The 24,099-nt window shown below is 52.1% G+C and overlaps 1 protein-coding gene and 1 long non-coding RNA gene across 2 annotated transcripts; one reads left to right on the forward strand and one right to left on the reverse strand.

Moving 5' to 3' along the window:
- Positions 1-2,402: 2,402 nt before the first annotated feature.
- Positions 2,403-4,036, forward strand: LOC144371631 (uncharacterized). Its single transcript, XR_013431584.1, has 4 exons — positions 2,403-2,536; positions 3,121-3,276; positions 3,646-3,722; positions 3,991-4,036. It is a non-coding gene; the product is annotated as an uncharacterized LOC144371631 (long non-coding RNA).
- Positions 4,037-13,865: 9,829 nt separating this feature from the next.
- Positions 13,866-18,128, reverse strand: LOC101958178 (uncharacterized protein CXorf49 homolog). Its single transcript, XM_021721621.3, has 6 exons — positions 16,294-18,128; positions 15,555-15,711; positions 15,110-15,186; positions 14,794-14,839; positions 14,149-14,190; positions 13,866-14,042 (listed from the first exon to the last, which is right to left on the reverse strand). Exons 1-5 carry the CDS (start codon positions 17,575-17,577, stop codon positions 14,150-14,152), a joined length of 1,605 nt encoding a protein of 534 aa, XP_021577296.3. The 5' UTR covers positions 17,578-18,128; the 3' UTR covers positions 13,866-14,042; position 14,149.
- Positions 18,129-24,099: the final 5,971 nt, after the last annotated feature.

The raw sequence follows: 24,099 nt of genomic DNA on the forward strand, positions 1-24,099 counted from the left end.
CCAGATTGTTCCCTGCACCAGCTTCCTTGTGTGTGTGTCTTTTGTGCACTACACATACCAGCTTTTCTCCAGAAGATGTGCCCAGCCCTTGCTGAAATTACTCTTAAGTTTGTTTCCTTGCATTAGAAAGGCAGTATTAGTAGTTACCTAAACCTAGGACTGTCTCGAGGATGAGTTAATATTTTATCTACGGTGCTTAGAAAAGTGCTGGCACACAATGAAATTTCTAGAATTGGCACTCTGCTCGTTCTGTCAAAGCACTCTTCCCAATGGCTCTGCCCCACCTGCACCCCAGGGGAAGTCAAAAGCACCGTTTTGTTCATAACCTCTTCCACCCATGGAACAGTAAAGTCCTTTCGTTGTCGTAAACCTGGTATGTGAACAACGGTTTGTGATTTAATTTGTATCTTCAGGATCAGTGATGGTTAGGACCTCTTGGGGTCATTGGCCACAGGGATTCCCGCTACTTTGCATTAACTGGTGGTGGGAGTAGAACAGGGTCTGAGAGAGGTGGGCAAACAACAGACTGCCAATAAAGGTGCCCTGGGCACCCATCCACGTGCTGCTTTGGTTACCTATGGTAATCGAGCAGTAGAGAGAGATCCCCTCAGATGGCCAATCACAGAACAATTGCTGTCTGGCCCTTCATGGCGGGGGGGGGGGGGGGGGCGGGCAGGAGGACCACTGATCGCTGACTGTCGACTTCCTCGCCTACTTTCCTATCTGGCCTGCTGTTTTCCTGGGCAACAGGGGCTTGCAAATCCTTTCTGGGCTGGGTGCTCCACATACATCATTATTGAATCCTCACCGGCTGCCGAGCCAGGTGGTATTATGTCCCTCATTTTACAGATGGAAAACCAAGGCTCAGAGATGAGGTTCTCAATAGGAAAAGAGGCTCATGACCACAGACAGCAGGACAGGGAAACGGAGGGAGGGGTGCCCACACAAGAGGACCCCACGGCCCAAAGTGGCTTGTCAAGAACCTGTACAACTTGGGCTCTGCAGCAGTCCAAGCGCCCTCGCCCCTATTGGCGAGGGCCCAGAGGGACGACCCAATAAACAACGCTCTGGTTGGCCGGGGCTGGACCAATGGGAAGGCTGCGACCTGGGCGTCAAAGGCGCGGGAAGCCACTCGGTGTTTGAGGCGATCGCATGCCTTGCCAGTGGTGACGGAGTTCTAGAAAGCCTAGCTGTTCCCGCGGTGGCTCTGGCTACGGTCTCTCCTCAAACCTGGCTGAGTAGACTGGTGACATGAGTTCTGCCGATGAGGCTTCTGTCCATGGGGACGTTTTAGCCAGGAGGGTGGGAAGCCCGCAGGTGTCCGTCCTGCAGGCCGTGGAGCCCCACGGAGCCGGGCCCAGGGCGTTGATTTGGGGCCGCCACGGAGCGGGGAGGGTGAGGGCAGCCTCCCAGACCCCGAGGCTTATGAGTTGGAGTTGGAGGCCCCGTGGGAGGAGATCCAGGCAGGAAGGGCAATGATTCGCGGCCACGAAGGCAGGCCTGGCTCCTTGGCTGACGAGAAGGGGACGCTCTGGACTTTGTGCCCCACCTCGCTGTGGAATCTGTGGCGGTTGTGCATCAGCTGACAGGCCGGGAACACCGGGGCACTCGGAGATACCCGTCCCCGGAAAGCTTTGCCACCGAACTGTCCGCCATTTGGGCGGATGCAGAGGCAGGCTTCAGCGCCAGAGGCTCGCTGTCCCCGAGCTGTGTGGAAGCGCCACAGGCCTCTGCCGCCCCGCTGAGCCGCCCCAGTGGGCCCGAGGGGAGCCGGGCCTTGGGGAAGCCCAAGAGAGGCACCAAAAGTCGGATGGTGGGCAGCGGGGAAGCCCAGCAGCCCTCTTCCGACCCTGAGTCTTCCAGATGAGCTCAGCGAGATACAGCTGATGAGGTGAGCATCTGCTCCAAAGGAGGAGGCCAGGCCAGGTCCTGTAGCCCCAGGGAACCCGGAGACCCAGCCAGACGCTCGAGTGTTCGTGGCAGGGAGAATTTCCTTCACATGCCGGGCCCTCTGCCGACCCCGGCTCCTCGAGGACTCCCCTCGGGCATGGACAAGCAGGCTTCAGCAGAGCTGGAAGCTGGCTCCTCCAAGAAAATTCAAAGCATGCTCTGGGGCAAGGGAGGGAGCAGGTCCAGCAAACCCGGGAGCTCCTCCTCCTGCTGCTGCTGCTGCTGCTGCTGCTGCTGCCACTCCTGCTGCTGCAGGGGCCCTACCCAGGGCCACTCCTTCTAAGAAGAAGGCCATCCAGGGAGAAGAAATCCCTGGGGGGTGGCTCAAAAGTTAGCCTGGGCAGGGCCTTCCTTCATGGGGGCAGAGACTCAAAGGCAGCTCCCCTGGAACCAGCCACATTCCCCCCAATCTCAGGAGTTCCACTGCTTGGGAGGTCCAAGAGGTTATTCCTTGCTGCCTCTGGGGCCCAAACAGTCCAAGCACAGTGGCATTGGGAAGAGATCTATGGCTAAGAAGACACGGGAGTCCCAGCCTGTTGCCAGGGAAGATAATGACCCAAATAGAGATGCAGACCCACAGGCCCAAGTGAGTAGACTCTCCTCCCCCTGCCCCTCTCCCTCCCTCCTCCCTCTGCTCTTCTGCTCTACCAGGCTGCATTTCTTTGCCCTTGCTCCCTGGGCCCTTTGCTCAGGGGTTGTCCATGGGAGCCCACTGTCATTGGGATGCCATATTTGCGGGGAGGGTTCTCTGTAGTTGTGGCAGACATCAAGAAAGTACATGGTAAGCATGACTCCATCTTGGTCACACTTTGTGCATTTCCTGCCTCCTTCCCAGACAGGGGCTGGGATGGGAAGTGGGTCTGGCCGCTAACTTGGTCAGCGCCCCCCAACCCTTACAGTTTGGGCTGCACTGATTGGTGTTTAGTCCCATCTGCCTCCTGATTCCTCCCTCCAGCTCTTCCCTCAGAGGTGCCTGACCTTTCTCATTGCTCCCATGCTTCTCCCCGACTCAGCTCTTCCTCCAGACTTGGGGCTGACTGAGGGAGACAGTGCTGACGATGGGGACCATTTGACTCCCCCCCCACACACACACCCGAGCCCCTATATGCGCATCATCACCCTCAACAAGCACACCTGTTAACCTGACTCAGTGAGATATTTCTGTGTCAGCTTCCAACACAGAGGCCAGGGTCGCCTGGTCTGGGCATGCATCTTGGAGAATTTGGTAGTGGTGACCCAGCACCAACAACCCCCAATCTTCAGGAAGCTCCCAGCTTTTGGACCTGAGCCCGGGGGACCTCACTCCAAGAGGCCCTGCCACCTCTGGTGAGTCTTATGGGTTTGATAGCAGGGAGATGGGTGTGGGAGGAAAAACTGGCTCTGTCACTTGCTGCCAGGCTTCCCTGCCTTTTCAGCAGAACAAGGCCCTTCCCTGTTGGGTCCTGTTCAGCCACATGGCTCCTACCAGGGGCTGGCTGTGACTGCAGCTCTGCTAGTGTCCAACCCAGAGCCACAGTGCTTAGGGGTCCACAGTGGCAGCTGGGGCTGACACTGGGCAGCAGGGAAGTCAGGCCCAAAGAGAGGGGTGGAGCTGTGGGGCAGAGCAGGTGCAACTTGCTGCCTCACTTTAGACCCAGCCGGGCCCTTTCCACTTCACACCTTGGCTGGGGAGCTGGATTTTGTGTTCTCTTTCAGGTGACCAGGAACCAGCCATTCGTCACCCATTTCCAGAAAGGCAGCAGCAACCACCTGGAGCACAGGGCTGTCCCCGGGTACTGCTTTCTCTGGCTCCTAGAAATGCTGGCCCCAGCTAGATGGTGGGCTCTCTGTCCAGGTTAAGCTGGCTTAGGTGCAGCCCTCACATCTCACAACTCAGAAGGGGAGGGGAGCTCCTCCTTTCCACTGAGGTTCTCTCTGCCTGTTGTTGCCACCTGGCTCTGGGAATGGGGGATATGGGGAGTGGGGGAAAGTGGGAGGATGAGGAAGGAGGCGGCCAGAATATCACTCCTCATTTTTGTTCTCCGGTGTCTGTTGGCTTAGTGTGTGGTGCTACAGAAAGAAAGAGATGACCTCAAAGAGCAACTAGGTATGAGGAGCCCTGGGCGGGGGCAGGGGTGGGTACAGGGGGGCAGGACAGAGCAGAGCAGAGGCAGACCTAGGGGTTTGGGGTGGGACGGACTGCAGATACAGGCAGTACCACATGGAGGGACTTTCCTGTGGCCAGCCCGGGAGCCTTCTGTGCCTTGACTGCTGGGGCTGTGAACAAAGAGCAGTGGCGTTGTCTGAACTCCATGTGCTCTGCCATTGAGTCCCAGAAGTCTCCTCCTCTCAGGACTTTTACAGAAACCTCCTTTATTTTCCCTTTAAGGCTGACTGCTGTGACTTGTTGGTGTTTGTTGTCCTATGTGTTTGCTTGCCCTGTTTTGTTTTTTAACACATTTCTCGATGGTTCTTGCCATGGCCCAGTGTTCGCGCACTATGAGTACATGTTGTTCCCTTGTAGAAGACATTTCCATGTTGAGTTCCAGTGGTAGGCGGGCAAGTCAGTTTCGGGGCTGTTTGGACAGGGGCTGTTGGTGTATCAGGATGCATGGGTGATGCTTCCTCACAGGGCAGTGGGGAAGTTGGGCAGTAGGACTGTGTCCCGGTACCCTTGTTTCTGGAGTGCCCATTTATGCCTCTCTTTCAGCGGTCATGCAGTCCCTTGCTGATAAGTCCAAGCCCTTTGAAGTGAGTGTAAGGCTTATTATACCCCTTTCCCACAGCCCCGGCTGTCTGGGAGGGCTTTGGGCTGGCCCTGATCAGGGCCATTTCCTGACTCTGCTCTGCTTGACAGGTTGAACCCAGCATCTTCGGACAAGGCGAGCAGAGCCTGTGCTTCTCTACAAGACCTGTGGAGCCCAGGAGCAGCAGCCAACCTGGTTCCCTCTGATTTTTCTCCAGCCAGGGCTTCTTCTCTGCCCTTACCCACTCTAGTTCACAGCAGTTTCAAATTAAATTGCTTTTCATGTTCTGTGGTCTGCCCTCTGTCTGAGGGTGGGCACTCGAGGGTGGGGACAGAAAATGGGAGCTGCCCCATTTCAGAGCCGGGTAAGAATAGTGCCCCTGGCATTTGGTGGTGGGCCACTTCCTGAGGAGAGTCTAGGCCGGCCTCTGAGCAGGAACCCTGTGCTCAAGCTTATCATGGTGCTCTGGGTCTGGGTTATGTGTGGGCTGGGCCCAGCCACACCGGCCCTCTTGGGGCGTCATGTAGGACCCATTCTTGCCTTCTGTCCTCCGCTTTGGCAGGAACTAATGAGCCTCTTCCAGAGCCCTTGTCTTTTCTGCCTTTCCTGCTTCATTTCCCTGCCCCTCTTCTCCCCTCTCTCACCCTTCTTTTCTGTTCTGGGCATCCTGATCCCTCCCATGGCTCTTTCCTGGTGGCACCTACCAAACGAGTTATTTCAGCAGGCATCAGAGGTCACAGTTGAGCTCATCTTCCCCAGAGAGAGGGCCCAGTCCTCTCTCTGGACTCAACACTTCCTCTGGTGACACCCCGCAGGGGGACAGCTCAGCTAGAAATTGCCCATCGTCCTTAGTTCCTGCTTAGCCCTCACCTTTGAAGCTCAGTTGCCAAATCCTGTCAGTTTTCCTTCCTCCTTCCCGTAGGGGGGTGGTGGTGGTGGTAGTGGCAGAAGTCACATCCCAGTGGGTGGCAGACAAGTGCAAATGCACAGGACACTTGGAGAAAAGTGTGGGTCTGTCTCTGGGTTGGAGGTGAGGGCAGTTAGTCTCTGGGCCAGCCTGGGGAAAACTGCCCACTGACATCTGGAATGGATGGTCAAGAATCGGAATGTCCACATCCTCCAGATCCTAGCCAGCAAAACAGCCCCTTCCCAGCCTGTCAGCTCCATGGTGCTCATTTGAAAAGGGACAGTTAGTTTCTAGGGCATATGTGGATGATAGGTCTGCGTGTGCATGGGTGGTTCCCATCCAGATGCAGGTTGACCACCCCCATGGTACCATTTTTCTGGACATGACAAATTCCTGGTCCCAGCCTCTTGAGGTCACATGAGATTTTGTCTGAGCTCCATGTTCTGATGTCACCCTCACCGACAGATAGTTGGGCTAGGTGTGCCTAAGACTCAGGGATAGATTCATGCTTGAGTGAGGTGAGGCAAGTGTGGGTTCTGCAGCTCCCATTCCTGAGAGGCTGTGTGATTAATGGGCAACTCTAACACATGAAGATACAGCATTTAAGCTGTGTTTTGTGTGTGTGTGTGTGTGTATCAAATGAATTGGGAATGATGGCCCTTGAGAGACAATATTACCTGTGGAATAGAGGCAGTGGAGGCAGGGCCTAGAAAGCATAGGGGATCAAAGGGCACAAGAGTAAGTTTGGCATCTCCCTTTTAGGAGGTGTTTTTCATTCACAGGTGGGTGTGTTTATCAGCTTTTTGTTGCTACAACTAAAATACCCAACATGAACAACACAGAGGACACAAGATATTTTGGCTCAGGTTCAATTCATGTTCCCGGGCTCCAGGTGAGAAACATGGCAGAAGGGTGTGGTGGAGAAAAGCTGCTCAATTCCTGGCGGCCAGGAGGCAGAGCCAGCAAAGAGCCAAGAACACACCCCCAGTGGCCTATGTATTCCAGCCACGCCCACCTGCTCAGGTAGTCTTTTCAAGTTATTAATCTGTCAAGTGGCTTAATCCACTGCTGAGGTTGCAGTTCTCATAATCCAATCTTTTTTGCCTCTGAACATTGCTGCATTACCTAACATGAGTTTCCTGGGGACATTCCTAGAACATATATGATAGCAGAGGGCATGGGTGGAATGAAGTGGAAGTCACCAAACTGAAGGCCAGAGACTCAGTGCTGTTACAATCTGGGGAGTCTCTGGCATAGGCTCTTGATCCTTCTTTGGTGTGAATATTGTCTTTCAAAAGTCCTGTGTTGTCAATGGAGTGGCATACCAGCTGGCTACCTCAGAGTAGCTGGTTCTCACCTCATCTTGGAAGTCCCTGGACTGAGCTAACTGAGGCCTGTGCAGGATGGACACAGTAAGGATGGCAAGTAGGAGAGAGGGACTCCCCGTGGAGAGCAGGTCAGGTTTGGGGCCACCCTTCTTCCCACATTCTCACTCTGTGTCCTTTCTGGGCCCCGTGGGGCGGGGGGGGGGCGGGGGGCTCAGAGAGAAAGAATGTCACACCAAGGTAGAGCAACCACAGTCCTCAGAGCCAGAAAGGACTGGCAGAGGGTACTTACACCATCCAGCTCAAACCTCCACCTAAGAGGGTTGGGGCTGGGTTCCTCAGGCTGTGGCTGAGACACTGACCCAAGTAGCTACTTCTTGGAAGGATAACACAGCAAGTTGACATGTGCCTGAGGAAGCTGGTCAGAGATTCTGCAGCTGGGGTTTCTGCCACCTGAGACATCTAGGCTGGTTCTAACTGGGACAAATTTAGCACTGGGCACTGTCCAGGAAACAAGGGGCCATCTTTATGAGGGGGCAATATATAACCGAGCCTTGCCAGGGCTCAAACCTGATCCTTGGCGACTAGCTTCATCTGCCCTGCTTCTTCCCTCTGAACACAGGTTCCATTCTGTCTGTTCCGTATTCATAGCAACTACAGCATGATAATATTGCTGTAATGAGTATACCCACACCACTGGCCATTGTTGGGCTGGACCCTTCCAGCCTTGGGGAATTAAGTGGCAAGTTATAAGGCTTGGATCACAAATTTCTGTTGTGCCCATATGGAATGTTTGTTGTGCCCTTTCTCTCATTCAGTGCACCCCTTTCCCTGTATCCTCTTCTCCCAGCCAGAGTGGATGTGAGGCTGGCTTGGAGAACCCTAGGCTGTATCCTGCCTCTTCATGCTTCTCCACTCAGTGAGTTCTGAAGGTTGGCCTGAACCTTGTGCACGTGCCTAATTGCAGATGAACCTTGGAGTGAAATCCTACCTGACTAGGTGTGTGGACTCCCACTTGTTCATTTCCAACAAAGAGCTTTAATCTGTGGGCACAATGGATGGTCACCGCCACTCACCCCTCCCACCCCACCACCCCCTGCCAGACTCCAGCCTAGGTGGAAGTGGTATCAGCCAGCGATAGACAGCCAGAGCAGCCATCTCTGCCTGTGTGGTGGTCCAGCAGGCTACATTTTGGGGTGTGAGGTGACATGCCACAGCATCAGAGTTGTCATGGAGAGTCACAACCATGGATTCTAGTCCTGGCTGTCATAAACTCCTGGGTGAACTTGGACAACTTCATGCCCATCTGTCCTCAATCTCCAAGATCTTCTTTCCCCATCCATAAGTCCTCATCATCCATCTCCTGCTAGGATGAAGGCAGCCCAGATGTTTGCCAGGTTTAACTGTGCATGTTGTGGCCACTAGGGTGGTCATGTGGGAAACCAGGGTGCACCTTTCGTGTGACACTAGTGTGAATGGGGTCCAGTGGTTGCACAGGGTGGAAGTCCACTGTAATGACCACTCAGAGTAAGAATCACAGCTTTGGCAGCCTCTGGAGCTTCCTGTGTGCTCCACCCCAATCACAATCCCCTCCCTAGACCTCTGGGGTCAGCTGACTTTTACAGCTCTCCTGACTTTTCCAAGAATCACTCAACTTCTGCTTAAAGGATGAATGATTGCTCTTAAATGAAACCCTTCACAACGATACAAAAAATTAAATTAGATCAGGTTACATGTAACATGACACATGCAGGAAGCACAAGCCTACAATTTGGCAAGTAATTATAGAGATGAAGCTAGATAACCACTACTGTGCTGTAGAGACTGCAAATGGTACCTTAGGAAAGTCCACATCCGAGTGTCTTCCTGTGAAGGAAGCCAAACGCAAAAGGCTGCATCCTATATGATCCCATTTACATGACATGGAAAAGGAAGAGTACAGGGACAGAAAATAGGCATCAGTGGAAGGGCCATGGGTGTTGAGTGAAGGGTTAACTACCATATGGCATGAAGGAATTTGGGGAGGTAATATAAATGCTGTAGATATTGTAGTGATGGTTCTGTAGTGGTATGCATGTATTCATCTTTTTGTATCCCAGAGGATTCTGTTTATAACATTCTGTTTCTGCCTTTTGTTCCTGTGTGTGATTGACCTGGCATTTTTGACTCCTAAACTGAGCTGGTCAGGATCCTGGTATGGAGGTAACTTCAACCTCATAACATGAGTTGGGGAGTGTCCCTCCTTTTTGATCTTTCTGCCGGAGAAAGACAGATAGTATGAATCTCACCAGCATCTGAAATGAAAAAAAAAAATGGCAAGATCCTAGAAGCAGAGTAGAATGGTGGGGAAATTGGTCAAGGATGCAGAATTTCACTTAGACAGGAGGAACAATTTAGGGAGTTCTGTCATTCAGCCCACTCACTACAGTTAATAACAATGTATTGGTGCCTGAAAATGGCCTCCTGGAAGTTGAGAGTCCAATGGTGGCTATCAGAGGCCCAGGAGAGTAGAGGGAGGGGTGGGGGAAGGTTGGTCAATGGGCACTCAGATACAGTTAGGTAGGGGTAAGGAGTCCCGGTGTGCAATTGCGTGGTAGGGTGAATATACACAACAATTATTTACTGCACATTTCAAAGAGCCAGAAGAGGACTTCATCTGTGGCCACCCCACTGGAGGAAGGTGAGATGACAGGTGACATTGCCAAGTCTCAGGTCACGTGGACTGATGGTAGCACAATGTTTGGGAAGATCACCTACAAGGAAATCCCAGAGAAATAATTTTTGAGGATGAGTAGGGTCTTGCTTCCTGTGACCTTTCCCTGAAGCACTAACATGCTTTCTGGAGGTACCCCAGAAACAGGTACTCCAGATTTCTACAGCAGCAGTGGATGCTGACAAAAGTATTCTTGGACATTTCAAGATTGCTGGCAGCAAATGTGATTTTGATCTGGGCCTGAAGAAGGCTTATTGAATGTTGGTGAATGAAGTTTCAGGGGTGAAGGAGAATGTCCATCATGTTCATGTGCATGTCCTTGGAGGCTGGCAAGAAATTGGCCTAACCAGCTAAGCATGTTTTGGGGATAATTGCAGTGATAAAGTGTGCAAGTTCCAACATGTCAAGCACTATGCTCATTTTTTGCCTGTGCAGGGAGAAATTGAGAAAATAATTATTTTTAAAAAAATCCATAATACAAACATTGTTGCATGGTTAAAAATATGGAAGAAGGGATTTGGAATCCATTCACTCTATGGAAAATGATAAACGAGAAGATTGATGTGTTTAAACTAATTTAGACATTACATAAAGTACACATGTATCAAAACATCATATGGTACTTCATGTATACAGTTTTCATGTTTTTAATATATGGGTCTAAAAACTTCATAAAAAAGAAGATTGCTATGAGAAACTTTAAGTATCATCACCATAAAAATGGTAAGTATGTGAAGTAACACATGTTAACTAGCTCAACTTAGCCATTCCACAATCTGCACATATTTCAAAACATTATGCTATACACCATACATATAGGCAATTTTTTGTCAGTGAAATTTAAATAAAAATAGACCAGATGGAGTGGCACACGCCTGTAATCCCAGGGATTCAGCAGGATGAAGCAGGAGGATTGCCTGGGCAACATAACAAGACCCTGTATCAAAATGAAAACTAAAAAGGGCTGGGGATCCAGCTCAGTGGTAGAGTGTCCCTGGGTTCAATCCCCAGTACAGCAATAAATAAATAAATAAAGGAATAAAAAATGAACACATGTAAGCAGTTACATTTCATATCAGACTGTTTAGAGTCCCTGTGCGTGGGTGCTCACACTCCGGAAACAGATCTGAGGTCCCGGCAGGTGGAACAAGATGCAAGACACAGTTGGGATCCTAGATATGCACTATTCAGAGGTGGCGACAGCCTCGAGCCTCCAGAGGGTAGTTGGCGGTGACCATCCATTGTGCCCACAGATTAAAGCTCTTTGTTGGAAATGAACAAGTGGGAGTCCACACACCTAGTCAGGTAGGATTTCACTCCAAGGTTCATCTGCAATTAGGCACGTGCACAAGGTTCAGGCCAACCTTCAGAACTCACTGAGTGGAGAAGCATGAAGAGGCAGGATACAGCCTAGGGTTCTCCAAGCCAGCCTCACATCCACTCTGGCTGGGAGAAGAGGATACAGGGAAAGGGGGTGCACTGAATGAGAGAAAGGGCACAACAAACATTCCATATGGGCACAACAGAAATTTGTGATCCAAGCCTTATAACTTGCCACTTAATTCCCCAAGGCTGGAAGGTCCAGCCCAACAATGGCCAGTGGTGTGGGTATACTCATTACAGCAATATTATCATGCTGTAGTTGCTATGAATACGGAACAGACAGAATGGAACCTGTGTTCAGAGGGAAGAAGCAGGGCAGATGAAGCTAGTCGCCAAGGATCAGGTTTGAGCCCTGGCAAGGCTCGGTTATATATTGCCCCCCTCATAAAGATGGCCCCTTGTTTTCCTGGACAGTGCCCAGTGCTAAATTTGTCCCAGTTAGAACCAGCCTAGATGTCTCAGGTGGCAGAAACCCCAGCTGCAGAATCTCTGACCAGCTTCCTCAGGCACATGTCAACTTGCTGTGTTATCCTTCCAAGAAGTAGCTACTTGGGTCAGTGTCTCAGCCACAGCCTGAGGAACCCAGCCCCAACCCTCTTAGGTGGAGGTTTGAGCTGGATGGTGTAAGTACCCTCTGCCAGTCCTTTCTGGCTCTGAGGACTGTGGTTGCTCTACCTTGTGTGTGACATTCTTTCTCTCTGAGCCCCCCGCCCCCCCCCCGCCCACGGGGCCCAGAAAGGACACAGAGTGAGAATGTGGGAAGAAGGGTGGCCCCAAACCTGACCTGCTCTCCACGGGGAGTCCCTCTCTCCTACTTGCCATCCTTACTGTGTCCATCCTGCACAGGCCTCAGTTAGCTCAGTCCAGGGACTTCCAAGATGAGGTGAGAACCAGCTACTCTGAGGTAGCCAGCTGGTATGCCACTCCATTGACAACACAGGACTTTTGAAAGACAATATTCACACCAAAGAAGGATCAAGAGCCTATGCCAGAGACTCCCCAGATTGTAACAGCACTGAGTCTCTGGCCTTCAGTTTGGTGACTTCCACTTCATTCCACCCATGCCCTCTGCTATCATTATGTTCTAGGAATGTCCCCAGGAAACTCATGTTAGGTAATGCAGCAATGTTCAGAGGCAAAAAGATTGGATTATGAGAACTGCAACCTCAGCAGTGGATTAAGCCACTTGACAGATTAATAACTTGAAAAGACTACCTGAGCAGGTGGGCGTGGCTGGAATACATAGGCCACTGGGGGTGTGTTCTTGGCTCTTTGCTGGCTCTGCCTCCTGGCCGCCAGGAATTGAGCAGCTTTTCTCCACCACACCCTTCTGCCATGTTTCTCACCTGGAGCCCGGGGAACATGAATTGAACCTGAGCCAAAATATCTTGTGTCCTCTGTGTTGTTCATGTTGGGTATTTTAGTTGTAGCAACAAAAAGCTGATAAACACACCCACCTGTGAATGAAAAACACCTCCTAAAAGGGAGATGCCAAACTTACTCTTGTGCCTTTGATCCCCTATGCTTTCTAGGCCCTGCCTCCACTGCCTCTATTCCACAGGTAATATTGTCTCTCAAGGGCCATCATTCCCAATTCATTTGATACACACACACACACACACACAAACACAGCTTAAATGCTGTATCTTCATGTGTTAGAGTTGCCCATTAATCACACAGCCTCTCAGGAATGGGAGCTGCAGAACCCACACTTGCCTCACCTCACTCAAGCATGAATCTATCCCTGAGTCTTAGGCACACCTAGCCCAACTATCTGTCGGTGAGGGTGACATCAGAACATGGAGCTCAGACAAAATCTCATGTGACCTCAAGAGGCTGGGACCAGGAATTTGTCATGTCCAGAAAAATGGTACCATGGGGGTGGTCAACCTGCATCTGGATGGGAACCACCCATGCACACGCAGACCTATCATCCACATATGCCCTAGAAACTAACTGTCCCTTTTCAAATGAGCACCATGGAGCTGACAGGCTGGGAAGGGGCTGTTTTGCTGGCTAGGATCTGGAGGATGTGGACATTCCGATTCTTGACCATCCATTCCAGATGTCAGTGGGCAGTTTTCCCCAGGCTGGCCCAGAGACTAACTGCCCTCACCTCCAACCCAGAGACAGACCCACACTTTTCTCCAAGTGTCCTGTGCATTTGCACTTGTCTGCCACCCACTGGGATGTGACTTCTGCCACTACCACCACCACCACCCCCCTACGGGAAGGAGGAAGGAAAACTGACAGGATTTGGCAACTGAGCTTCAAAGGTGAGGGCTAAGCAGGAACTAAGGACGATGGGCAATTTCTAGCTGAGCTGTCCCCCTGCGGGGTGTCACCAGAGGAAGTGTTGAGTCCAGAGAGAGGACTGGGCCCTCTCTCTGGGGAAGATGAGCTCAACTGTGACCTCTGATGCCTGCTGAAATAACTCGTTTGGTAGGTGCCACCAGGAAAGAGCCATGGGAGGGATCAGGATGCCCAGAACAGAAAAGAAGGGTGAGAGAGGGGAGAAGAGGGGCAGGGAAATGAAGCAGGAAAGGCAGAAAAGACAAGGGCTCTGGAAGAGGCTCATTAGTTCCTGCCAAAGCGGAGGACAGAAGGCAAGAATGGGTCCTACATGACGCCCCAAGAGGGCCGGTGTGGCTGGGCCCAGCCCACACATAACCCAGACCCAGAGCACCATGATAAGCTTGAGCACAGGGTTCCTGCTCAGAGGCCGGCCTAGACTCTCCTCAGGAAGTGGCCCACCACCAAATGCCAGGGGCACTATTCTTACCCGGCTCTGAAATGGGGCAGCTCCCCATTTTTCTGTCCCCACCCTCGAGTGCCCACCCTCAGACAGAGGGCAGACCACAGAACATGAGAAGCAATTTAATTTGAAACTGCTGTGAACTAGAGTGGGTAAGGGCAGAGAAGAAGCCCTGGCTGGAGAAAAATCAGAGGGAACCAGGTTGGCTGCTGCTCCTGGGCTCCACAGTCTTGTAGAGAAGGCACAGGCTCTGCTCGCCTTGTCCGAAGATGCTGGGTTCAACCTGTCAAGCAGAGCAGAGTCAGGAAATGGCCCTGATCAGGGCCAGCCCAAAGCCCTCCCAGACAGCCGGGGCTGTGGGAAAGGGGTATAATAAGCCTTACACTCACTTCAAAGGGCTTGGAACTTATCAGCAAGGGACTGCATGACCGCTGAAAGAGAGGCATAAATGGGCACTCCAGAAACAAGGGTACCGGACACAGTCCTACTGCCCAACTTCCCCACTGCCCTGTGAGGAAGCATCACCCATGCATCCTGATACACCTACAGCCCCTGTCCAAACAGCCCCGAAACTGACTTGCCCGCCTACCACTGGAACTCAACATGGAAATGTCTTCTACAAGGGAACAACATGTACTCATAGTGCGCGAACACTGGGCCATGGCAAGAACCATCGAGAAATGTGTTAAAAACAAAACAGGCAAGCAAACACATAGGACAACAAACACCAAACAAGTCACAGCAGTCAGCCCTTAAAGGGAAAATAAAGGAGGTTTCTGTAAAAGTCCTGAGAGGAGGAGACTTCTGGGACTCAATGGCAGAGCACATGGAGTTCAGACAACGCACTGCTCTTTGTTCACAGCCCCAGCAGTCAAGGCACAGAAGGCTCCCGGGCTGGCCACAGGAAAGTCCCTCCATGTGGTACTGCCTGTATCTGCAGTCCCGTCCCACCCCAAACCCCTAGGTCTGCCTCTGCTCTGCTCTGTCCTGCCCCCCCTGTACCCACCCCTGCCCCCGCCCAGGGCTCCTCATACCTAGTTGCTCTTTGAGGTCATCTCTTTCTTTCTGTAGCACCACACACTAAGCCAACAGACACCGGAGAACAAAAAATGAGGAGTGATATTCTGGCCGCCTCCTTCCTCATCCTCCCACTTTCCCCCCACTCCCCATATCCCCCATATCCCAGAGCCAGGTGGCAACACAGGCAGAGAGAACCTCAGTGGAAAGGAGGAGCTCCCCTCCCCCTTCTGAGTTGTGAGATGTGAGGCTGCACCTAAGCCAGCTTAACCTGGACAGAGAGCCCACCATCTAGCTGGGGCCAGCATTTCTAGGAGCCAGAGAAAGCAGTACCCGGGGACAGCCCTGTGCTCCAGGTGGTTGCTGCTGCCTTTCTGGAAATGGGTGACGAATGGCTGGTTCCTGGTCACCTGAAAGAGAACACAAAATCCAGCTCCCCAGCCAAGGTGTGAAGTGGAAAGGGCCCGGCTGGGTCTAAAGTGAGGCAGCAAGTTGCACCTGCTCTGCCCCACAGCTCCACCCCTCTCTTTGGGCCTGACTTCCCTGCTGCCCAGTGTCAGCCCCAGCTGCCACTGTGGACCCCTAAGCACTGTGGCTCTGGGTTGGACACTAGCAGAGCTGCAGTCACAGCCAGCCCCTGGTAGGAGCCATGTGGCTGAACAGGACCCAACAGGGAAGGCCTTGTTCTGCTGAAAGGCAGGGAAGCCTGGCAGCAAGTGACAGAGCCAGTTTTTCCTCCCACACCCATCTCCCCTGCTATCAAACCCATAAGACTCACCAGAGGTGGCAGGGCCTCTTGGAGTGAGGTCCCCCGGGCTCAGGTCCAAAAGCTGGGAGCTTCCTGAAGATTGGGGGTTGTTGGTGCTGGGGTCACCACTACCAAATTCTCCAAGATGCATGCCCAGACCAGGCGACCCTGGCCTCTGTGTTGGAAGCTGACACAGAAATATCTCACTGAGTCAGGTTAACAGGTGTGCTTGTTGAGGGTGATGATGCGCATATAGGGGCTCGGGTGTGTGTGTGGGGGGGGAGTCAAATGGTCCCATCGTCAGCACTGTCTCCCTCAGTCAGCCCCAAGTCTGGAGGAAGAGCTGAGTCGGGGAGAAGCATGGGAGCATTGAGAAAGGTCAGGCACCTCTGAGGGAAGAGCTGGGAGGGAGGAATCAGGAGGCAGATGGGACTAAACACCAATCAGTGCAGCCCAAACTGTAAGGGTTGGGGGGCGCTGACCAAGTTAGCGGCCAGACCCACTTCCCATCCCAGCCCCTGTCTGGGAAGGAGGCAGGAAATGCACAAAGTGTGACCAAGATGGAGTCATGCTTACCATGTACTTTCTTGATGTCTGCCACAACTACAGAGACCCTCCCCGCAAATATGGCATCCCAATGACAGTGGGCTCCCATGGACAACCCCTGAGCAAAGGGCCCAGGGAGCAAGGGCAAAGAAATGCAGCCTGGTAGAGCAGAAGAGCAGAGGGAGGAGGAGGGAGAGGGGCAGGGGGAGGAGAGTCTACTCACTTGGGCCTGTGGGTCTGCATCTCTATTTGGGTCATTATCTTCCCTGGCAACAGGCTGGGACTCCCGTGTCTTCTTAGCCATAGATCTCTTCCCAATGCCACTGTGCTTGGACTGTTTGGGCCCCAGAGGCAGCAAGGAATACCTCTTGGACCTCCCAAGCAGTGGAACTCCTGAGATTGGGGGGAATGTGGCTGGTTCCAGGGGAGCTGCCTTGAGTCTCTGCCCCCATGAAGGGAAGGCCCTGCCCAGGCTAACTTTTGAGCCACCCCCCAGGGATTTCTTCTCCTGGATGGCCTTCTTCTTAGAAGGAGTGGCCCTGGGTAGGGCCCCTGCAGCAGCAGGAGTGGCAGCAGCAGCAGCAGCAGCAGCAGCAGCAGGAGGAGGAGCTCCCGGGTTGCTGGACCTGCTCCCTCCCTTGCCCCAGAGCATGCTTTGAATTTTCTTGGAGGAGCCAGCTTCCAGCTCTGCTGAAGCCTGCTTGTCCATGCCCGAGGGGAGTCCTCGAGGAGCCGGGGTCGGCAGAGGGCCCGGCATGTGAAGGAAATTCTCCCTGCCACGAACACTCGAGCGTCTGGCTGGGTCTCCGGGTTCCCTGGGGCTACAGGACCTGGCCTGGCCTCCTCCTTTGGAGCAGATGCTCACCCTCATCAGCTGTATCTCGCTGAGCTCATCTGAAGACTCAGGGTCGGAAGAGGGCTGCTGGGCTTCCCCGCTGCCCACCATCCGACTTTTGGTGCCTCTCTTGGGCTTCCCCAAGGCCCGGCTCCCCTCGGGCCCACTGGGGCGGCTCAGCGGGGCGGCAGAGGCCTGTGGCGCTTCCACACAGCTCCGGGACAGCGAGCCTCTGGCGCTGAAGCCTGCCTCTGCATCCGCCCAAATGGCGGACAGTTCGGTGGCAAAGCTTTCCGGGGACGGGTATCTCCGAGTGCCCCGGTGTTCCCGGCCTGTCAGCTGATGCACAACCGCCACAGATTCCACAGCGAGGTGGGGCACAAAGTCCAGAGCGTCCCCCTTCTCGTCAGCCAAGGAGCCAGGCCTGCCTTCGTGGCCGCGAATCATTGCCCTTCCTGCCTGGATCTCCTCCCACGGGGCCTCCAACTCCAACTCATAAGCCTCGGGGTCTGGGAGGCTGCCCTCACCCTCCCCGCTCCGTGGCGGCCCCAAATCAACGCCCTGGGCCCGGCTCCGTGGGGCTCCACGGCCTGCAGGACGGACACCTGCGGGCTTCCCACCCTCCTGGCTAAAACCGTCCCCATGGACAGAAGCCTCATCGGCAGAACTCATGTCACCAGTCTACTCAGCCAGGTTTGAGGAGAGACCGTAGCCAGAGCCACCGCGGGAACAGCTAGGCTTTCTAGAACTCCGTCACCACTGGCAAGGCATGCGATCGCCTCAAACACCGAGTGGCTTCCCGCGCCTTTGACGCCCAGGTCGCAGCCTTCCCATTGGTCCAGCCCCGGCCAACCAGAGCGTTGTTTATTGGGTCGTCCCTCTGGGCCCTCGCCAATAGGGGCGAGGGCGCTTGGACTGCTGCAGAGCCCAAGTTGTACAGGTTCTTGACAAGCCACTTTGGGCCGTGGGGTCCTCTTGTGTGGGCACCCCTCCCTCCGTTTCCTGTCCTGCTGTCTGTGGTCATGAGCCTCTTTTCCTATTGAGAACCTCATCTCTGAGCCTTGGTTTTCCATCTGTAAAATGAGGGACATAATACCACCTGGCTCGGCAGCCGGTGAGGATTCAATTAATGATGTATGTGGAGCACCCAGCCCAGAAAGGATTTGCAAGCCCCTGTTGCCCAGGAAAACAGCAGGCCAGATAGGAAAGTAGGCGAGGAAGTCGACAGTCAGCGATCAGTGGTCCTCCTGCCCGCCCCCCCCCCCCCCCCCGCCATGAAGGGCCAGACAGCAATTGTTCTGTGATTGGCCATCTGAGGGGGATCTCTCTCTACTGCTCGATTACCATAGGTAACCAAAGCAGCACGTGGATGGGTGCCCAGGGCACTTTATTGGCAGTCTGTTGTTTGCCCACCTCTCTCAGACCCTGTTCTACTCCCACCACCAGTTAATGCAAAGTAGCGGGAATCCCTGTGGCCAATGACCCCAAGAGGTCCTAACCATCACTGATCCTGAAGATACAAATTAAATCACAAACCGTTGTTCACATACCAGGTTTACGACAACGAAAGGACTTTACTGTTCCATGGGTGGAAGAGGTTATGAACAAAACGGTGCTTTTGACTTCCCCTGGGGTGCAGGTGGGGCAGAGCCATTGGGAAGAGTGCTTTGACAGAACGAGCAGAGTGCCAATTCTAGAAATTTCATTGTGTGCCAGCACTTTTCTAAGCACCGTAGATAAAATATTAACTCATCCTCGAGACAGTCCTAGGTTTAGGTAACTACTAATACTGCCTTTCTAATGCAAGGAAACAAACTTAAGAGTAATTTCAGCAAGGGCTGGGCACATCTTCTGGAGAAAAGCTGGTATGTGTAGTGCACAAAGACACACACACAAGGAAGCTGGTGCAGGGAACAATCTGGGAATGCTCTGTACTCCCATTGGTCAGAGGATGCAGGAATGCCGTGTGACCCATGCATCCAGTAGACGAAAATGAGGAAGTCCAAAGAGATGCGCCAGGCTCTGTTAATATATTCCAAAAATAGTCTCGTGGCTGCACATGCCAAGTTGTAGAACAACAGTGGATTTGGGTACACATTTGTAAATTTGAAAGCCCAAACCAGTCCTCGGTTTCCTGTGAGAACACACATAAGCGTTAGTGAAAATATGTACTAAAGGGGCCCGAAGGGACACACAAGGAAGCCCTACCAGCGGTGGTGGGGAACCAAATTTCAGCCAGACTACTGGTTCCCAGCTTCCCCAATCCGTGCAGTCTGGTTTCTGGGGAGCAATCCCTTCCTTAGTTTCCATAAGGTCCCAGAGTGCTAGAATTTCCCTTGCTTGCCATGCCATTCCTACTCCAGTGACCCCCGATTAGTTTCACACCTGCCAGTCTCGGTTCACCTGTCTTTCCTTGCCTCGCCCTCATGTCCTATTCTGACTGCTCTCCAATAGAGGCCTGGAGTGTGTGAATGCCTCTTGGCTAGAGGATGTCAAAGGCCCAACTTCTCTGAATCTGCACCCGTGATGCCTTCCCTCCAGGAGAAGGTTACACAGCAGGGTAGATTGGTCCACCACACATCTGCAGTCACCCACGTCCAGCCATACCCACACAATCACTGACTTTATGGCACAATTCACAATAGCCAAGCTATGGAACCAAACTAGGTGCTCTTCAACATGTGAAGGAATGGAGGAAATGTGGTATGTATGTGTGTGTGTGTATACACACACACACACACACACACACACACACACACACACGGTGGAGTATTACTCATCCATGAAGAAGGATGAAACTATGGCATTTGCTGCTTAAAGGATGGAACTGGGGCTATCATGCTAAGTGAAAGAAGCCAGGACCAAAAGGTCAAAGGTCATATGTTTTCTCTGATACATGGCAGCTAGTCCATAATGAGGCAGGGAGGAGAATGGGAAAAGGAGGCAGAAGGATTCCATCAAAATAGCAGAAAGATCTGTGGACTAGATGAAGGGTATTGATGGGGAGCGGGGAGAGACGGTATAAGGGAAGAACAGTAGGAGGAATCTGACCTAACGTACCTATGCACAGTTATGAATATACCACAGTGAATCTCATCTTGCCATCATGTATATCCACAAGACACTAACAACAACAGCAACAATAACACAAACTAAAAGTATATAGCAGAAACATAAATGTAGTGGGGGGAGGGAGGAGGAGGGAACGGGGAGTACTGGGGACTGAACTACAGCAAATTATATTCCATGGTTTTATAATTATGTCAAAATGAATCCTAATGTTGGGTATAACAGCAACAACAACAAAAAACCAACAAAAAGGAAAAGCAAAGAACTAGAAAAAAAATGACTTGTGAAGACATGCTGGACTCTTTCAGGCATGCCAACAGGGATAACAAAAAGTATCACAAAATGTTCTTTCTACAACACCCGTCCAGTTGATGCCTGCCATGTCCCTCTCCTCATTTCCACTGCCTTCTTCCTTCCCTGTCCCACACAGATAGTTCTAGAACTTTGACAACCTACTCCACTCTCTTTATCCCTGTGGCTCTCCTATGTCCCCTTCCCCTGCGTCCCTTAGTTCTTTACTGGTAGCGCAAATCTCTGCTGAACACAGCCCCACCCGCTCCAGGAACCTATGTTGGATTGGACTTAATTTCTTGAGCTGAGGTGGGGGCCAGTTTCACGGTTTCCATAAGGTCTTCCCCAGCAGGGTAGCTCTAACTGTTCAGATTAGTCACCCGGGGGGCAGTTTTGGGTCTGATGGTCAAGTGTTATCTTTCACGACCATCCACTCGAGGACAGGAGAAAGGACTAGGGTGGATCCAGGCACCCAGTCACCTCAATGCGATCCTGACTGGATGGATCCCCAGGGCCTTTCAAGCCCCATCCCAACAGGGGGTCCCATAGTACCACCAGGATCGAGGTCATCTCAGGCCCTACTTTCATCATCCTTAAAATGTTAGCTGTCTCCTTCTCCTCAGGATACTGTCACCCATGGCAGTCAGTGTCTTTAGGGTAGGACCGAGGCGTGGGAACAGTACACCCTTACCACCAGGTTCTGGGTGCTTCCTCGTTCAGTGTCATCCACTTCTTGGGTCGATAAGGCTGGTCTGAGAGCCTCCCCGCACCCTCTCTCGTGCCAGGTTCCATCATTGCACAGGTGGAGGTAATGAGCCTAGGCCTGGGGTCATGGTCCTCCCCCCCATCCTGGCGGGCATGTGGAGAAGAGCAACCACCAGACCTGGGGCCTCCTCACCGGAACACTCCTGATGGCCATGGCAAATGGTGTGCGCTCTGGGCCCTACTGAGGAACAGAGCCCCAAGGTCAGCTGACTGGCCTCACATCTTCTATATTGCTGCGGCATGGGTGCATCACTCGGCGTTTTTATTCCTCCCTCTGCCAAGGCAGGCACTTCCCCTTTGCTGCCTGTGGGCCACCACCTTCTCAAAGCTTCTCGGGGTCACCCTGACAGTGAATCTCCTCCAAGCTCCGGGAGTCCCATGATGTGAGGATGTGTCCCCGTTCAGGAAACCTTGCTCGTCCATCCTTGTATTTCAGCTCCCTTGGTCCAGCACAGTCAAAATCCAACCCCAGGGCTATCCCTTGTCTCCAGCTGGTTCAGGCTCAGTCTTCCTTGCAACTTGCTGAGTGTAAGTTACTCATCAGCCTGCGCTGTAGCAGTGCATGCTGGAAATGAAGAGGGGGCAGCCCCTGAAGGAGGCATCTGTGGCTTTGTGGGAAGAGGATGCTAGCATGTCTCAGCACAGGGGAGGTGGCAGGTTGCAAGCTCATAGGCTTCCCTCAGGGACATCCATCCCCAAACCCCCTCTCCTTATTCCAGCCTCCCAGGTTTTCCCAAGCAGGGCTCCGACCTGTGTAACTCACACACCTGTGTATGTTGAGAGCGTAGATGCCCCTGTAGTCCTGCATCTCTTGCTGAGAAATCATCGTGGCCCGAGGCTCCTCAGTTGTGTCCACTCATCTTCTGTAGGATTGAAGGGCCTCTTGTGAGCCACACGAACAGATTTCTGGATCTTCCTCTCAGCCCTAAACTGGTTGGTTAATGTCCCTTCATTCCTCTTCATGTCTCTACAGGGCTACAAGTCGACAGCTGGCACTGCCATGCCTGAGGAGTCTGTCCCTCCATACCATGCAGTTCTTCATCATCTCACCCACGAGAGAGAGAGTCTCCCCCGGGACGCTTGCCAGGTAACCAAGTGTTAGAAACATGGAGCAATCAGAGGGGACCTCATGCTAGAGATTATGCATGGCCCAAGTAGCCCCGAGGATGGCCTGCCCTTTGTCATTCCTGAAGTGAGAGAGGCCACCCACACACCTGAGATTATTGCCTTTCCTTGGACCTCTCCTGGGAACACTTGTCTTTAGTTCAGACCTTCCAGACGTACAGAGGTCAGTGCGTGACTGGACTTGAAAGGTGGTTGTGGGGCAAGAGGAATCGAGGGGAAGGAGCAGTGAGGCAGTGAGAATCTGCAGGGCTGCATGCAGGGCCTGGTGCCAGTAAGAGACAAGGAGGGAGAAAGCAGGGTGGGATAGGAATCTCAGGTGCACTTTAATCCCAACAGAGAATCAGTCAGGCTGCTGTGAAGCCCCAACCTGCAGCTGTGAGATAGAGTTGGCTATGCCCTTCAGCAGTGGACACCAGCCATGCTCTGTCACTGCCTGGGAACTGGTCAGAAGAAGTCTCAGCTTGGTGTAAAAGGACTCAGAAAAAGACACTTGCTTATACCTTAGGAAGGAAGAGCTCCCCGCTCTTGACCCCAGCTAGGAACACACTTGGCCTTTGGCCTTTGGGTGAGTCTGATCTTCCTGTTTTCCAAATGCCTGTTAATCACCCTGACGACTTCTACCCCTCACTGTAAATGAGTTTTCTTGGGTTAGAGCTTCCTGCAACCATGATATCATTGAACTAATTGGAGTATACTTCTTGTGATCCCATGTTCCCTTGAAGCTGTCCCATTTTTCTCTGCTCCCCTTTTCAGAAAAAGAAACCTCCTTAACTGGGTTCTGCACACTCTGTGTCTCAAATTCCTCTCTCCCTTTTCCCTTTCATTGAATCAATCTTTACGGGAGCCTCCCATGGGAGAAAGAAATATGAGCACCCTGCCCCCCAAGAGCTCACATTTGTTTCATGAGGCTATCAACAGTCTTTTCCAAATCTTCTACGATTGCATTTTTCTGTCCTTGGAGATCAACCTTCTAGACCCTGCTTCAACCTTGATTGATATCTGAAGGTCCTGCCCTGACTGAGAAAATTCCTTTGTGAGACCCCTTGGAGGTATCTCCTGTTTTGTTGGAACTCATGTGCTCTTGGTTTACTGCAGGTTTTTGATGGGACCTCTCCTCCAGGAACTTCCTGAGACAAGATATGTGGGATACAATTTCTTTGGGGACACTGCCTGAACACAAGGTACCTTTAATCTCACAGTTAGTTGTACCTTGGCACAGAATTTTAGCTGGAGAACAACTTTGTGAAGTGTATATCGTAGCTCCACTGTTTTCTACCTTCCAATATGACTTTTGAGTAGGCTGGTGCCATTTTTTCCTATCATTTTGATTCTCAGTCACTTCTGTGTGCTCCATCCTTTTAATTTTCAATGTTATATATTGCAAATTATTATGCAGCAAAACTATCTTCCTTCTATTGTCAGTAGTGAGATTTTTAACACATGGATTGGTTCTTGTAGCGACCACCATGATGAAGACTCACAGCGTTTCCACCACCACAAAAATCTCCCTCATTTTGACCCTGCGTCTCCAAACCATCTCATGTATCCTGATCCTCTGACAACCAGGGATCTGTTCACCGTCCCTGTACTTTTATTTATTGATTGATTTTTGGTAGAATGCTCTACAAACAAACATATACATTATGTAACCAATTCGTACAGCCTTCTCTCCCTTAGCAATAATGCACTTGCAATTCACTCCTGTTATTGCACGTATCAATCAACAGTTCCTTCCTTTATGTTGTTGAATGTTGTCCTGCTATAGGGATACATGGCTTTTATTTATTCATCTGTTGATTGCCTTTGGTTTTAGGTGACTATGAATAAAGTTGCTGCCAACAGGCATGCACAAAACTTTGTGTGAACAGGTCAAGCCTCGAGGAGGGAGGTTGCTGTTTTATGACAAAAATGTGTTTCAACTTTATAAGGAGTGGCAGGTTTTTT

This window comes from Ictidomys tridecemlineatus, chromosome X (genome assembly GCF_052094955.1).
Source record: "Ictidomys tridecemlineatus isolate mIctTri1 chromosome X, mIctTri1.hap1, whole genome shotgun sequence".
NCBI lineage: Eukaryota > Metazoa > Chordata > Mammalia > Rodentia > Sciuridae > Ictidomys > Ictidomys tridecemlineatus.